This window comes from Delphinapterus leucas, chromosome 21 (genome assembly GCF_059928025.1).
Source record: "Delphinapterus leucas isolate spDelLeu-1000000601 "Yukka" chromosome 21, BTC_Dleu_Yukka2, whole genome shotgun sequence".
Classification (NCBI taxonomy): Eukaryota; Metazoa; Chordata; class Mammalia; order Artiodactyla; family Monodontidae; genus Delphinapterus; species Delphinapterus leucas.
In genome coordinates, this window is record NC_143149.1 from 23659704 (window position 1) to 23676275 (window position 16572).

A 16572-nucleotide genomic window follows, 5' to 3' on the forward strand; every position below is an offset into this window, starting at 1 on the left:
ATTTTGAGAAGGATTGCACTTAAATCTGGATATTTCTTTGGGTAGTACTGACATTTTAATGATATTAAGTCTTCTTTGCTGCGAGGAGTATTGGCATCTTAATTCTTGCAATCCATAACCATGCAATATCTTTCCATTTATTTCTGTCTTTAATTTCTTCCAACAATGTTTTGTAGTTTTCAGTGTACATAGCTTTCACCTTCTTGGCTAAATTTATTCCTAAGTATTTTATTCTTTTGGTTGCTATTATAAATGCAATTGTTTTCTTAATTTTCTTTTTTGATTTTTCATCACTAGTGTATAGAAACACAAATGATTTTTGTGTGTTGATCTTGTGTGCAGCAATTTTACTTATTTTTTATTAGTGCTAGTGGTTTTTGTGTGTGGATTCTTTGGGATTTTTAATGTATAAGCTCGTATAATTTGAGAATAGGGATAGTTTTACTTCCTCATTTCCAAAAGTGATGTCATTTATTTCTTTTTCTTGCCTTATCACTCTGGCTAAAACTTTAAACAGTGTTGAATAGTAGTGATGAAAGTAGGCATCCTTGTCTTATTCCTGATCTTAGAAAACTTTTAATCTTTCACTATTGAGTATGATGTTAGCGATGGATTTTTTTTCCTAGATGCTTGTTATGTTGAGCAAGTTCCCTTCTATTCCTTGTTTCTAAATAGTTTTATCATGAAAGAGTGTTGAATTTTGTCAGACGCTTTTTCTTCATCAATTCAGGTGATCATGTGGTTTTTTCCCCACTTTGTTTTATTAATATGTATTACATTAATTGATTTTCTTATGTCAAACTCTCTTGCATTTTTGAGATAAATTACACTTGGCATTGGTATATACTCCTTTCAATAAGCTGTTGGATCAGTTTGCTAGTATTTTGTTTAGGATTTTTGCATCTGTATTCATAGGGATATTGGTCTTTAATTTTCTTGTAGTGTCTTTGCCTTGCTTTGGTATCAGGATAATGTTGACCTCATGGAATGAGTTAGGAACTGTTCTCACCTCGTCTGTTTTTTGGAAGAGTTTGAGAAGGATTGGTGCTAATTCTTCTTTAAAGGTTTTATAGAATTTAGTGGTGAAATCATCTGGTCCTGGACTTTTCTTTGTTGGGAGGTTTTTTTTTTTTTTTTTTTTTTGCGGTATGCGGGCCTCTCACTGCTGTGGTCTCTCCCGTTGCGGAGCAGAGGCTCCGGACGCGCAGGCTCAGCAGCCATAGCTCATGGGTCCAGCTGCTCCACGGCATGTGGGATCTTCCCGGACCGGGGCATGAACTCATGTCCCCTGCATCGGCAGGCGGACTCTCAACCACTGCGCCACCAGGGAAGCCCCTGTTGGGAGGTTTTTAACTACTGACACAGTCGTTAGGTCTGTTGAGAGTTCCTATTTCATATTGAGTCAGTTAGTTTAGGTAATTGTGTGTTTCTCAGAATTTGTCCATTTCATCTTGGTTATCTAATTTGATGGCATACAATTGTACATCTTTATAATCCTTTTTATTGCTGTAAGGTTGATAGTAATTTCCCCACATTCATTTCTGATTTTAGTTGTCTTCTCTTAGTCAAGTTAAAGTTTTCTGGAATTTGTTGATCGTTTTAAAGAAACAATTTTTGGTTTCATTGGTTCTGTTGTTTTTCTATTCTATTCTCTGTTTATCTCTTCCTTATTATTTGCTGCTGTGTGCTAGCTTTGGGTTTGATTTGTTCTTTTTCAAGATTTTTAAGGTGTAAAGTTAATGATTTGGTATCTTTTCTTCTTCTTTAATTAGATATTTACAGCTGTAACTTAACCTCTGAGCACCGCTTTTGCTACATCCCATCCAAGTTTGGTTTTGCTAGCTAGGAATTGCATTTACCATGGATGATTATCTAACAGTTATTTTCGTGACCTTGAAATGTCAGGTAGCATTTGGGCAGTTGCCAGATTGATGATTGACCTTTGTAAAAGAGGAGACTCATCGTGGACTTTTACCTAAATATTAAAAACACAAACCCTTTACAAAGGCCTAGGTACAAAGGCATTAAAATTTTGACATCTACCACTTGTTTTTCTGGTGAGCAGATTATTCCTTTTTTAAGTAAACAAGTGAAGGCTGAAAGAAGATCCCAAGAGTAAAAGCCTATATATTTGTTAGGGGGTGGGAGTAGTTACTGTTCAATATATCTGTAACTACCCTGATCTGAATTCAGTAGCAAGGAAAGTGTCCTTGCCAGATCTTTTGTAAGAAGTTCTCTCGTAAATATTTGAGCTTCTAATGTTTAATGTTATTTCCTGTGGAAGTTACTATTCATTTTTAAAGATTTGCATGTGAGATGGATTAGTTAACTATAATTCCATCTATATGCCAATTATATACTAATTGGCATCTGTAATTCCTGAGGGTTCAAAAAAAAAAAAAGTTGGGATTCTTCTGTTTGGCAAAAGTCTAAAAACTTTAACCCTCTGTCTTCTCTCTTTGGACAAAGGGAAACTAATAAATCAGTATCTCACAGTGTATCTGTGTACGTGGTGAAGTGCCCAGCCTGGGCAGACATGTGCCTGGTGATGCTAACATTTTTGAGTCTTTGGATTCTAAAAAGGTGACTTTTCTCCTCAGACACATTATTGATAGTTTGATTTGGTATAGAATTACAGGTTGAAAATCATCAGAATTCTGAAGTATTGCACCATTAGCCTCAAAATTCCAGTGTGGTTTTTCAGGTTCCGTTTTTCTGTTTGTTAGTTCTAGTCTCCATTTTTCGCGTCGGAGGCTTTCCTTAATCATCTGGTAATTCTTGGCTCCGTCCTTTCAGTTTAAGAATCGTACACTAAAAGCTAACTGATGGTGTCAGTATTTGTAAAATGTCATCAAACTTTGTGTTTTACTTCAAAGAAAAAGGAAAATCAAGCTAATTGGAATTTCTGTGTATGGGAGCAAAGCTTGATGGGTTGTCTGCTGATATAGGGTAGACACCAATTTAACTGTAGGGTTACTGAGGAGTAAGTTAGCTTTGTCAGTATCTCCGGGTTTCTCTTTTGCAATTCACCTCCTCTAGACAATGCATCTCCATTCTCCCAGGTTGGGTGGGGGTGGGGGGGGCGGGGGGGGCGCTGTTAAGGCCTGGCTGCCCGCAATCTGAGTCAAGTTGGGAAGGGCTGGGGAGTGTCACCTTCCAGTGGGAGCATTTTCATGTGCTCTTTCTGTTTTAGTTTGCATTCCTGCCCTCCACTAGGCCTGGATCTGTGACTCAGCAGCCTTTCTGGTTCATATTCCCAGAGAATAAACCTTCATGCCTGGATGTGTGGTAGAGTAGTGGGTCTGGGGGTCCAATAACTCTTTTATAATTTTCCCGCCTTTTCTCTAAGAAACTCAGATGCAAGGAATTGGAATAGTCCTAATCCTTGGTTCAGTACAAACTCATTGTGAGACAGGCTGGGACCTGGGACCCTTTACTGCAGTTCTTGCCCCTGGACAAAGCAACAGAATCCAAAGAAACTATAAGGGACTAAAAATAACAGCATGCCTGTGCAGTGAGACAAATTATGAACAATAAGATACAAAAAGGTCAAAATCCAACTGCCTCTCCTGAGGTGCCAGGAGCAGAAGCAGGGTACTGCTCGTGACCCCTGCACACAGTACCACCATGGGGGTGGGCAGGCCACCTAAGCGCCCCTCCAGGCCTCCCCTCACCCTATTTAAGGGACCAGCTCACCCCCCTGCCCCAGGGAGTGAGCAAGGGAACCTGCTACTTGTTCCCGCTCCCAGGTGCTGCAGCAGGAGTCCCAGTAAAACGTTGCCTGAATTTCTCATCTGGCTTCTTACCAACTCTGTTGATTAGAGTCCCAGAACTCAGGTTGGTAGCACTTGGCTGATGCATGGTTTCCTCCGACACCCCCAATATTAGCTCTGCCCCTCAACCTGTGTCCCCGCCAGGGAACCTGGTGTCTCTCTTCCTGAGCTGTTCCAGTCTGTGGCGTGCACGGCTGGCTTCCTGTTGCTGTCATCCTTTGCAAGCACCTAGGTTGCAGTTTTCTCACTCAGATCAGTTATCATTCCTCTATCTGTCCTTACATATAGTGGTTTGGGGGTTATAGTGTTTCTCTGTTTTTCATTGGTGATGGAATTAGGGTTTCTGTTTCTTGTTCCCTTGGTTGTTTTGGGGTGATTTTTCAAGAGGCAGGGGAGGCAGAAATAATTTCACTCTGTCATCTTAAAACCAGAATCTCCATGTCTTTTGAGTCTAAAAATATTTTCTACTTTACCATGATCGAGCAACATTTAATTAATGCTCTTCCAAACCAGTTCATGCCTTAGGCATCATGCCGTGAGCAAACAGCTTTGGGTTTAAGTTCCTGGAAGTCAAAGGCCTTGTCCTCTACATCTTTGTATTCCAGCCCCTCGTAAATTTTTTGTTGCATTGAAAACACATTAAAGGATATATAGGTACACTGCCATACAAGCAGAAGTGTAGAACATTTGTTTTTATTTGCATTAAACACGAATGCAGATTTTTAGAGAGTGATGCAGAAGTGGAGGATGTGGCTTTTTTGGCAAAATTGAATTAGTGTGAAAACACCGTTTCTTACTTGGTTCTTATTTACAACATTATAGACAACGTAAATAAGATCTTAGGAATGTTAATGTATAGTAACACCACCTAATTTATGTTTTTTGGAACAGGCCCGCAGATACATAGAGAATGTTCTAAAACCACACCAGGAAATGAAATTGAAAAAGCTGGAAGAACGCTTTTATCATATGACGGGTGAAACCTGGAAGTTAAGCAATGGTCATAAACTTGGGGTTAGAAAATACTATATTTCGAATCCTGCTACTGCTTATGTTTTCTTTAGCATGTGTTGACTTTTAAAAAATTACAAGTGATTAGTCCAGTCTATTTTTAGGAGTCTTTATTTATAATGATTGTATATCAGTTTTTATTTAGCATATTAGCATGTCACATGTGTTTAAGTGGTTTCTGATGTCTAAAGAGTATATAACTTAGATCCTCGAAAAGCTCTAACAGAAGGCAGTCTTTGAGAAGACTGTTGACCAAATCACATCTTTCATTTGAGGGAATTCAGATCTCTAAGGTATTATAAGCTCTCATAATATTCATCATGTTTAGCTTTGTTTTTTTAAAGCCAAATTGACCTTTGACTCTTTTTTCCTTTGGCATTGAGTATGAATTTTGTCATTTGCTAATGGATGTTTACAATGTTAAGTTTTCTTACAGAGAAAAAAAGGCTATTCATAAAGGAATTCAGTTTTAGAACTGGCCGCAGACTTTTTGTGTAAGATCCTTTCTGTCCCAAAGACATTTTTGTTTGTTTTGTTTTGCTTTCTGTTTATACTGCACCTTTCACCATTTTGTAAAGAAAATGATCCAGTAGAGGTAAGCAGGATTCTGACAGTGAAGCAGAGTGTTTGTGTTCATTTCATAATGGTAAATACGTCATAAAACAATCAAGCGTGGGTAATAAAATTAATGTGAAAGACGGCAACGTAAAATGCAACTACTCTATGTGGTGACTTCGCTTCTGAGTTGCATTTGTCTTCTGTTAGTTTTGTATGTTAGACGTTGACAGCCTGACCTTAGCCTGCCACGTTTCTTTCTGAAATGGTCACGGTGTGAATTAGTCATTCTGCCCCTTGCTTTTAGGCTATGTCTCCATGGTACTACTAGTATATATTTTAACCTAATTAATGGAGACAAAAGAAAGTCAGGGAGCGAGTAGACTGTTGGTGTTATGACCTGAGACTCTAGGAAGGAAAGTGTACCCATTGTTGATGCAGCCCCTAGTTTTGCAGTGAGGCGGCTTAAGTTTGGCCAGTTAATTGTTCAGGATCAATCTCTCTCTTTTTTTTTTGGCGGTACGCGGGCCTCTCACTGCTGTGGCCTCTCCCGTTGCGGAGCACAGGCTCCGGACGCGCAGGCTCAGCGGCCGTGGCTCACGGGCCCAGCCGCTCCGCGGCATGTGGGATCTTCCCGGACCGGGGCGCGAACCCGTGTCCCCTGCACCGGCAGGCAGACTCTCAACCACTGCGCCACCAGGGAAGCCCTAGTATCAGTATCTCTTGACTCCCATGCCCCATGCTCCTTCCAACAAATTCTCTTAGGATAAAGGAATGGGGTAAACAGCCCACCAAAATGGTGCCCATTTTTAGTTTGATAAAGAGAACTTTTCAAAGGTCAGTACATATAGAAGAAAGGCATTATTGAACTAATAAGTATATATTTGAGACTTTGACATTTAAGTGAATTATCTTGCTAAGGAAAAAGTTTTAATAGATAATAAAAAGTAATCTTTAAGATTTCTGGAATAAAATCCTATCCCTCCTAAAGTGATTAATTCAAATGGAAGATCAAAGTTTGAATTTGAGAGCTAAAATATATTTATATATAACAAGATACTAGGGCCACACGCAGCTATGGAAGTATTGCCTGGTCACGTGCATAGACCTGTGTTTTTACACACATGTTCTATTTTCACAGCCTTTTAAAGACACAGTCTCTTGCACTGCTTTGCTTCCTTTACTGCAGGGAGGAAAGGATATTCAGGTTTTCTTCTTTCTTCTTACTGAAAAACTTAGGGGTCAATTAAAATGGAACAGTCCCTCTCAGCCTTGTACTATCAGAGGGAGCCCCAGAGCTGGATCAGGGTGGTTTCTATGAGATGTTAGTTAAGTTCCATGTGTTTTTGGTCTAAGGAGATAATGCTTTAAATTTCTGGGTCTAATAATGACTTAATTATATATTTTTTACTGAAATGCCATCAGGGTAAAAGAAATAACCATTGTGAATAGAATAAAGTCGATAGAGAGCATCTCTTTAGAACTTGTCTTGTTTTTGACCAGGGTCATGAAGATTTGGTGCTTGAAAGTGAGAGTCAAACATCTTCTGAAACATCAAACAGAGAAGCAGCAAAGAGACGGAACTTGCCTAAGCCTGTAACCAAAGTTTCACCACCCGCTGAACAGCCCACGCAGAAGGAGGTTCATTACTTAATGCCTGCTCACTGAGCTGTATCCGCGTGCAGTAAGAGTATTGTTCTGTGGGTGAAAGTGTTATACTGAGGGAAGATTAGGACTGGCTTTTAATCCAGATGGTGTCTGCATCTGGATTCATTAAGCTTCAGCTTCATTAAGAATCACTTTTCCTGTTTAATATTAATGTTCTGAGCCAAACTTTAGAAGGAATCTAGGAAGCTAAATGGTGATAAATTTAGAAAATAGTTCTCTTTGAGGAAGTAATTAAATTATATAGAAATGAAAAGTATTATGTTTACTAAGGGAAATATTCCTATGGGTAGGTAAGACACAATGAAGTCATATTTAGTGAGTGGCTAATATTATTAACATGAGTGTAGCACTGTCCTCAGCGGCCCTTCTAGGGAATGAGTTAGCAACTGTTCACTTTGGAATGATGCCCAGGTTTATCAGTCCTTTTTTTTCTCTCAAATCTTTAATCCCTAGGTTGACTATGATTTGGAGCTGGTTAAGGTTGAAATAAGTCTGTTTTTATTGAGTCTTAGGGAAAGCTAGTAGGCTATCCAGTCCCTAAAAGTAGTTTCTAACATATTGCTTTTCAGTCTGAGGTTTCCTGGTCCCTTCATGGAGCTTGAGAGTAAGAATCAGATCATTGAACTATGTCTAACATTTAGTCCATAGGACTAATTAAAATTTCAAGATTCTTTGCTTTTTGTTAATAGCACAGATTATCTCATGCTGATGGTAACCTTCGGTTGACCGTCACATACGCTTTTTATACCAAAGAAAAACAAATGGTTTATTTAATAAATGCAGTTAATGTTTGTTAGACAAAATGTTATAAAACATGGAATCTATGGTATTAAAAAATAAAAAGCATCCCTGGAGGGGAGGTGAAATTGTTCATAACAAGTGTTTTAATGAGAGAAAATGGTCCGTACATCTGTTTTTTTAATAGATTAACAGAAATAGGGAAACATGAGTAAATCATGAAAGCAACCAAAGTGAATGGTGGTTATCCAGTCCCCTAGAAGATGCTGGTGAAGAAAAATAAATATGCCCTCATCTTACTGTGTATATGTATGAACCAAAATAATTTGGGGGTTTTATTGAACTTAATTAATATTTACCCTCTGTTTCTGTAAATAGTACATTTTTGTCTAATGTCTTGGAACATCATAAACACGGAGTTTTTAAATGTGTATAGATTGGTAGCTATCGTCTCAAATCCTGCTTTTATGATCTGCTGTTAGCACAAAGTTGCTTATCCAAAAATGTTCATTAAGTGAGTCTCATTCTCACTGTAAATGTTTTATAAATATATATTAAAAGAAAATATTTCATTAACGATATGTCCAAACACTATATCGAAAGGAACTCTTCATGTTGAGGTTATTTTTTTCTTCTTCAAACTGTTTACATTCCTGTTACTAAATACTTACCTTTTTTTAGGTTCTTGATTTACCTGAGGAGCCTCCTGAAATAGCTGAAGAAGTAAGCTTATTTTTTTTCTCTTTGAAAATTAAATGTATTTTCTATTTTCTTTAATATCAAGTAAGTACATTTTATCTAAATTTGGGTTTAGATGGGAATTCCCTGGTGGTCCAGTGGTTAGGACTCGGCACTTTCACTGCTGAGGCCTGGGTTTGATCCCTGATCGGGGAACTAAGTTCCCACAGGCCGTGAGGTGTGGCCAAAAAATAAATAAATAAACTTGGGTTTAGAGAGGAGAGACAGCACAGTGCTTATGTGATTGCACTATGATTAGATCTTGTTTTGAATATGGGATAATATCAAACTCCTCATCGCGAGTCCTATTTTGGAAGCCTGCCGTCTGCCGAGCTTGTGTTTCAAAGCCCTCCCACTTCATCAGGCAGAGATAGGATACTTGGGCTTTTCCAAAACTTTAGGTCAGCAAATGAGTTACCTATTAAAACAGAATCAAAATAGGCAGATGACTTCAAATTGTAGTTTTCCCCGTAAAGAGAAAATGAAGAATGCAGCTACTTTGTAGGTGTTAGAATTGAAGGCTGGTTTGGTGTTTGCACAGCGGGGTTGGACTGAGCCCTGCCCCCTGCACTGAGCTGCCCTCTGCCCAACTTTGTCATAATCTATGCTGCCTTCCTGCGGTTGCCCAGCTCAGTTTCAGACAGTCTCTAATGTACGGGAACATGTGTCCTTAAAACCACGAAGTGGCTTAGGCAAAGGAGAGCTGGATGGTTTTCCATTTCCTGAGGCTCAGCGACTGTTACACTCCCTGAAAACCATTTTTGAGGCAGCCATGAAAGCCGTAGGAGGGTCTCTTTTTTGTCAACACATTTGCAACATTTAAGTTTAGTATTTTGGATGTCTGAGGAAAATCTGAAAGTCATACAGAAATAGAGACAATGAAGTGTGCGATCAATCCTCAGGAGAATCACAGTCCCCGGGAGAAACTCAATTTAAGGAAAAACCAAACGTCTAATTCCTCCCTGTTACACCCATCAAATCCATACCCATGACATGTTTGTCCTGAGCCTCCTGCACCCTCACCTCTCCTTAAGCTCTGGGTTGGTATCCATAATAAACACTTACAATACAGGAGTGATTAAGTACAGCTCAGTTTGACAGGGAACACCTTTTAAGAAGTTACTGGGGCTTCAAAGCACATGATGTTACTCCTACAGGACAGCAGTCTGTCACCAAAGGTGATGATAGACATCAGATTGTCAGTGAATCCTTTGAAATTGTACCTTTTTGTGATTATAGGTAGAAGGACAGTGTTGTTCTTCAGAATCTCAGGTCTGTGCCCTTTTAGGAGACCTCAAGAGACCTCCACCCAGAGGCATTTGATGTTGCTCTCCTCTTTATAAGAGTTATTCATAGTTATTCCACTTTGTTTCTTTTCTACCCTTTTCCCATACTGGGTAGATGACATTTTGTGCTACACTTAGTAAAGTGTATGTCAGAGTAATGGAATTTTAGAGCTGGAATGAACCTAAATGAGATCTCCTCCCGTCTCCTCACTTGAAGCTGAAGCCATAGGCAGGAGTTTCCAAGGTCCCTGCTGGGAGAGCCCTGGCCCTCTGGCTATGCCAGAACTTCTCCTTTATTTTTGCTATGAGCAGTACGATCCCTATTTTCTTCTCCCTGCTCCTGTTTGCTCTTCCTCTGGCTCTGCTCTGATTTTTGGTCCTCTTTGCTCTTTTTTTGGTTAATAAAGTCAACAAAATTAAGGTAAATAATTGTTACCTGAAAATCACATGTTAAATGTATGCACCGTATATATAGTATATATATAGTTAAATGTACTGTGTGTGTGTATATATATATATAGTATTAATGAGGTACAAGCAACTTTATATTATGTAATGAAGCTTTATGAAGAGTGCTGCTTATATATAGCTGATACTGGTTGATACTTTTACAGTGTATTCTACACTAATCAAGAAAAGCAAATAAGTATTGGAAGATTTTGATTCTATTAGAATCATCATTGGGCAAGGCATTTTCCACCTGTGCAGTTGCTACTGCTCAGATTTCTAAGAATTCAAAGCATAAATTCCTAATTCCCGCTAACCATTCACCAGCCATTAGTTTTACCTCCTTGGATGAGTCTCGGTGTCCCAGTCCCTCTTTCAATAACGCTCCTGTTCTCATTGACCTTGTTATCCTACTCTTGATCTAATGACCTGTTTCTGGGCAGTTAGCCTGGTCCCTCTGGACATCTGCCTGGCTTTTCCCCTCCCTTGTGGTTGACTGTTTCCTAATAGTGAAAGTAGACCTTAAGTGTGGAGTGTCATCGTCATCATCAAAGTTAAAAACAAGAAAAAGAAAGCATTCTAGTTTAGGGAGTGTACCTTTCTAACCCATCCTTCACCCTATCACCCTAAAGAAGTGTTTTCAAAGTTAAAAAGGCACACTTGGAGTAGGCAATAAGTGCTTTGCCACAGTTACCCAAGATTTTAGGATGTTTGTAAGGCATGTAGTCATATTGTTTCTGGATTTCTGCAAAGTACCATTTTGTATTTGGCCAACTTTGCAACTTTGCTCTGGTATCATAATCATGATATATCATCATACATAAAGCTTGCCCTGGGGCTTCCCTGGTGGCGCAGTGGTTGATGGTCCGCCTGCCGATGCAGGGGACGCGGGTTCGTGCCCCGGTCTGGGAGGATCCCACATGCCGTGGAGTGGCTGGGCCCGTGAACCATAGCTGCTGAGCCTGCGCGTCCGGAGCCTGTGCTCCACAATGGGAGAGGCCACAACAGTGAGAGGCCCAAGTACCGCAAAAAAAAAAAAAAAAAAAAAAAGCTTGCCCCATCATAACTAATATATTTTAACCCTCAAGCTACACAACTATTTCATGAGTCCATATGTAAAAGAATAATTTCACTTTTAGGAATACTGGAGGTTATAATTTTCAAGAAATTCTCTATTTCCTTATTAGTTAGGCCCATTAAATGTGTGGTGTCACCCACAGAATAGAGGGACATTTTTTTTTTTTAATTTCTATTGGAGTATAGTTGATTTACAATGTTGTGTTAGTTTCAGGTGTACAGCAAAGTGAATCAGTTATACATATATCTACTCTTTTTTTAGATTCTTTTCCCGTATAGGCCATTGAGAGACATCTTTTTTTTTAATATATGAATTTTATTTTTTTATACAGCAGGTTCTTATTAGTTACCTATTTTATACACATCATTATATACATGTCAATCCCAATCTCCCAATTCATCACACCACCATCCCCACCCCCCTGCCACTTTCCCCCCTTGGTGTCCATACGTTTGTTCTCTGTGTCTCTATTTCTGCCTTGCAAACCAGTTCATCTGTACCATTTTTCTAGATTTCACATATAAGTGATGTTATACGGTATTTATTTTTCTCTTTCTGACTTACTTCACTCCGTATGACAGTCTCTGGGTGCATCCATGTTCCCGCAGGTGACCCAATTTCTTTCCTTTTTATGGCTAAGTACTATTCCACTGTGTATATGTACCACACCTTCTTTACCCATTCGTCTGTCCATGGGCGTTTAGGTTGCTTCATGACCTGGCTATTGTAAATAGTGCTACAGTGAACACTGGGGTGCATGTGACTCTTTGAATTACGGTTTTCTGTGGGTGTATGCCCAGTAGTGGGATGCTGGGTCATATGGTAATTCTATTTTTAGGTTTTTTTAAAATATGGAACGCTTCATGAATTTGCGTGTCATCCTTGCGCAGGGGCCATGCTTATCTTCTCTGTATTGTTCCAATTTTAGTATATGTGCTGCCGAAGCGGGCACTATTTTTAGTTTTTTAAGGAGCCTCCATAATGTTCTCCATAGTGGCTGTGAGGGACATCTTTATAATTCTTTGTTGCTCGGGAAGGGACTAACATTCATTTTAAAGGTTATCAGAACAGAATGAAGTTTTCACTCTGTGTGTGTGTGTGTGTGTGTGTGTGTGTGTGTGTGTTTCTGTATATGTAGTAGCTGTGGCTCTATAATAATGAGCCATATGAGAAAATTCCTGTTATAGTGGAAGCCTGCTTGGACTTAGGAGCAGACTAATAGATGAGTGAACTAATGGCTAACATGAATTCCTGATAAGGGAGTGGGGAATCCGAAACATAATGCAATTCTTAAGCATTATACCCTGATTTTTTTAAGTGCCTGTTATGTATTTCGTATTACAACTATCCATAGAGTTCTAAAATAATACAGTAAGATTTTTTTAAATGACAGGGAGAATTAACTCATGGTAGTCTAGAATTCACAATGGAATAGTTACCATATGTTACTCTTCTACTTTTAAATTGAAAAGACAATAAGTATAGAATTTAAGATAATTGGAAAATAGTTTTGTAAATCATCATATTGTTACCATAATACCATAGCAACTATTTTCATTATTGTATGCTATCTTATTTCATTCTAAAGGGAACTACATTTTAATTATTGCTGCTACTTTTCATTTAGATTTCATTTAATAATCTGTATTTGGGACAGTGATTTACTTTCCAATTTACACTGTGTCCAGGCCTTTTACCCATTCATAGGCCAGTCCACTAGACTGTCAGTAATCTTAGGAGAAATTGGACACCCACCTTTCACAGTAATTGTAATAACAGAACAGTAGCTGGGTTTCAAACAACGATAGTTCATTTCTCTTAAGTATTTAATCATAATAGAAAATGTTAACTCACTGTATTTTTTTATAATTTAAAAAAAAATTTTTTTTTTGTGGTATGTGGGCCTCTCACTGCTGTGGCCTCTTCACTGCCGTGGCCTCTCCCGTTGCAGAGCACAGGCTCTGGACGCGCAGGCCCAGCGGCCATGGCCCACGGGCCCAGCCGCTCCACGGCACGTGGGATCCTCCCGGACCGGGGCACGAACCCGTGTCCCCTGCATCGGCAGGCAGACTCTCAACCACTGTGCCACCAGGGAAGTCCTGACTCACTGTATTTTAACCTTAGTTTTTCTTAAAGCATTTGGCTTTAAGTATCCTATCAGAGCATTAAAGTTTGAACAAAACCTCACTGTAAAAGTTAAGTTTTATTGTTTCTAAAAATAAACATAATTGGCTTTTAATCAGTGATTGTTAGTTTGTGATTTCTTTGTTTTATTATAAAATTTTCTTTAGTAGAAGTAGTGACAGAGCTAAAGATTGCACTGATTTGGGTATGAGTCAAACACCTTACCTACTTGAATAGAAATATTTTCTAACATGGCTTTCCTGAAGGGTGGCGGGTGCTGCTATAACACCACCATTTCTGCAAACTGTGCTGCCAACAGAACTCCCAGGACAGTTGGGATAATGTTGACCATAGTAAAGGGTTTCCTAACAGTAAATAACGAACATCAGAATTAATAACTAAATCGTCATCTTTTCTTGTTTTTAAGTTGAAGTATAGTTGATTTACAGTGTCGTGTTAGTTTCTGGTGTACAGGAAAGTCAGTCGGTTATACATATATACACGTATTCTTTTTCATATTTTCCGTATGGTTTATCACAGGATTTTTTTTTTTTCTGGCTTTATTTATTTATTTTTGGCTGAGTTGGGTCTTTGTTGCTGGGCGTGGGCTTTCTCTGTTTGCAGCAAGCGGGGGTTACTCTTCGCTGCGGTACACAGGCTTCTCATTGCAGCAGCTTCTCTTGTTGCGTAGCATGGGCTCCAGGCGTGTGAGTTTCAGCAGTTGTGGCTTGCAGGCTCAGCAGCTGCTCTGCGGCATGTGGGATCTTCCTGGACCAGGGATCGAACCCGTGTCCCCTGCATTGGCAGGCAGATTCTTAACCACTGCGCCACCAGGGAAGCCCTATCACAGGATATTGAATAGAGTTCCCTGTGCTATACAGTAGGACCTTGTTGTTTATCTCTTTTATATAGAGTAGTTTGTATCTGCTAATCCCAAACTCCTAATTTATCCCTCCCCTTACCTGCTTTCCCTTTTGGTAACCATAAAGTTTGTTTTCTATGTCTGTGAGTCTGTTTCTATTTTGTAAGTTCATTTGTATCATACTTAGATTCCACATACAAGTGATATCATATGGTATTTGTCTTTCTCACTCCACTTAGTGTGATAATCTCTTGGTCCCTCTCACTCTTTTCTTCTTAGAGTGTCCTTTAATATACTAGCACGTTGCAAGCTCTTTTTAGCTGTTTAACTTTTTTATCAGAGGAAAGATGGTGGGGAAACTCAACATGTAAAACGGACAAAGCTGCTCCCAGGAGGAGGGTCTCCTGCAGCCCCAGCAACCAGGACCGGCTCCAGGCTTGTCTCTCATTTGCGCACATGATGTAGGCATGGAGCACAGCCTACAGTGTTGGAGTGAAAAGGGTAGTTTTTTGTTTCCTTCCAGTCTAGTGTTTGTCTTGTCTGCAGACTCTGAAGTGTCCCTGGATCTTCTTGGTTTGGTAGGTCACTTTCAGAGCCCGGCTGCAGTCTTGATGTTGTCTGGCAGACAGAAGCCTTGCGTCTCGGTGTCCTCTCTGGAAGGCTCTGTCACTGGTCTCCTCAATCAGTGGGAAGATGTTTTTCAGGTTTAGAAGAATTATTTCTGTGTTTAGGGTGAATTTTATCTGGACCTTAATTTTTGTGTACAACTCTCAGAGCTAAATTCCTACAAAACTTCTTGTGAGCTCTTAGAACTGTGTACAGGTGTTTCGTAGGAGTAGTGGTTTTGGAATTGCAAAGAGCAGTGGTTGGAATTCTCATTTGAACATTTTTATTCCTCAGGTCGTGACTGTTGCTCTTCGATGTCCAAGTGGGCGTGTCCTGAGGAGAAGGTTTTTTAAGTCTTGCAGTTCACAGGTGAGGAGAATCATATTTGGAGAAATTTTTTTTTTTTTTTTAAAGAAGATGTTGGGGGTAGGAGTTTAGTAATTTATTTATTTATTTTTGCTGTGTTGGGTCTTCATTTCTGTGCGAGGGCTTTCTCTAATTGTGGCAAGCAGGGGCCACTTTTCATCGCGGTGCGCGGGCCTCTGACTATCGCGGCCTCTCTTGTTGCGGAGCACAGGCCCCAGACGCGCAGGCTCAGTAGTTGTGGCTCACGGGCCTAGTTGCTCCATGGCATGTGGGATCCTCCCAGACCAGGGCTCGAACCCGTGTCCCCTGCATTAGCAGGCAGATTCTCAACCACTGCGCCACCAGGGAAGCCCTGGAGCAATATTTGTGTTGAATTTGGCAATAGTTTATTCCCATGCAGGGAGGAGGTGTTATAAGTTGTCTGTACCCCCATCAGGTGAGGATAAATGGGATTTTTTTTCTTTTTAAATTTATTTTTTGGCTGTGTTGGGTCTTCGTTGCTGTGTGCGGGCTTTCTCTAGTTGCGGCGAGCAGGGGCTACTCTTTGTTGCGGTGCACGGGCTTCTCATTGCGGTGGCTTCCCTTGTTGTGGAGTATGGGCCCTAGAGTGCACAGGCTTCAGTAGTTGTGGCGCATGGGCTCAGTAGTTGTGGCTCGTGGGCTCTAGAGTGCAGGCTCGGTAGTTGTGGCACACGGGCTTAGTTGCTTCGCAGCATGTGGGATCTTCCCGGACCAGGGCTTGAACCTGTGTCTCCTGCATTGGCAGGCAGATCCTTAACCACTGGGCCACCAGGGAAGGCCTGGTAAATGGGATTTATATGTACTCTATGTGGAAGAAATTTGGAGAATTAGGTATGCTGAGCCTTCTTGAACTGTGATTTTTGCATTCAGATTTTTTTCAGTTCCTTTTTTTTATTTGTTTTTTGTTTTAATTACATTTTCACAGCTTGGTGGGTAAGATGCTTTCAAAGCTTTTGGAAGCAGGTGGTATTAACTTTGTTCTTATTATCCCTGATGGATTATTAACGTAAACCCCATTGCTTGTATGTAGTTTTCAGGTCATTCTTTAAAGCTTGTTCCTTTTTGTTCTAATAGACTTCTTTTTTTCTTTTGAAAACAATACTGTGTTCACTAGCAATAATTTGAAAAATATAGAAAAGTAGAAAGAAATTTTAATCTGCAGTCTGGCACCAAAGCCAATTACTAATATTTGGGTGTATTTCTACTTTTAAGTGCATTTGAACATATTATGTGTGTGTTAAAAATTTCTGTTATTATTTAACTAATTTTCTATCCTTACTGTTACATTTAACCTTCTAT

At 39.7% G+C, this 16572-nt stretch overlaps 1 protein-coding gene and 1 non-coding gene across 34 annotated transcripts in view; one reads left to right on the forward strand and one right to left on the reverse strand.

Annotated features, from left to right (window-relative positions):
- The window catches only part of UBXN8 (UBX domain protein 8), a 50950-nt gene that overhangs the window by 6966 nt on the left and 27412 nt on the right, over positions 1–16572 (forward strand). For 32 of the 33 annotated variants that reach the window (XM_089903713.1, XM_089903718.1, XM_089903732.1 and 29 more), the window contains exons 4-7: positions 4665–4787; positions 6843–6980; positions 8427–8468; positions 15181–15255. In XM_089903713.1, coding sequence (XP_089759839.1) covers positions 4665–4787; positions 6843–6980; positions 8427–8468; positions 15181–15255 — 378 coding nt within the window. The remainder of the gene's footprint in view (positions 1–4664; positions 4788–6842; positions 6981–8426; positions 8469–15180; positions 15256–16572) is intronic. The other variant, XM_022571148.3, reaches the window with a different exon arrangement.
- Positions 12140–12246, reverse strand: LOC115803231 (U6 spliceosomal RNA). Its single transcript, XR_004023916.1, has one exon. It is a non-coding gene; the product is annotated as a U6 spliceosomal RNA (small nuclear RNA).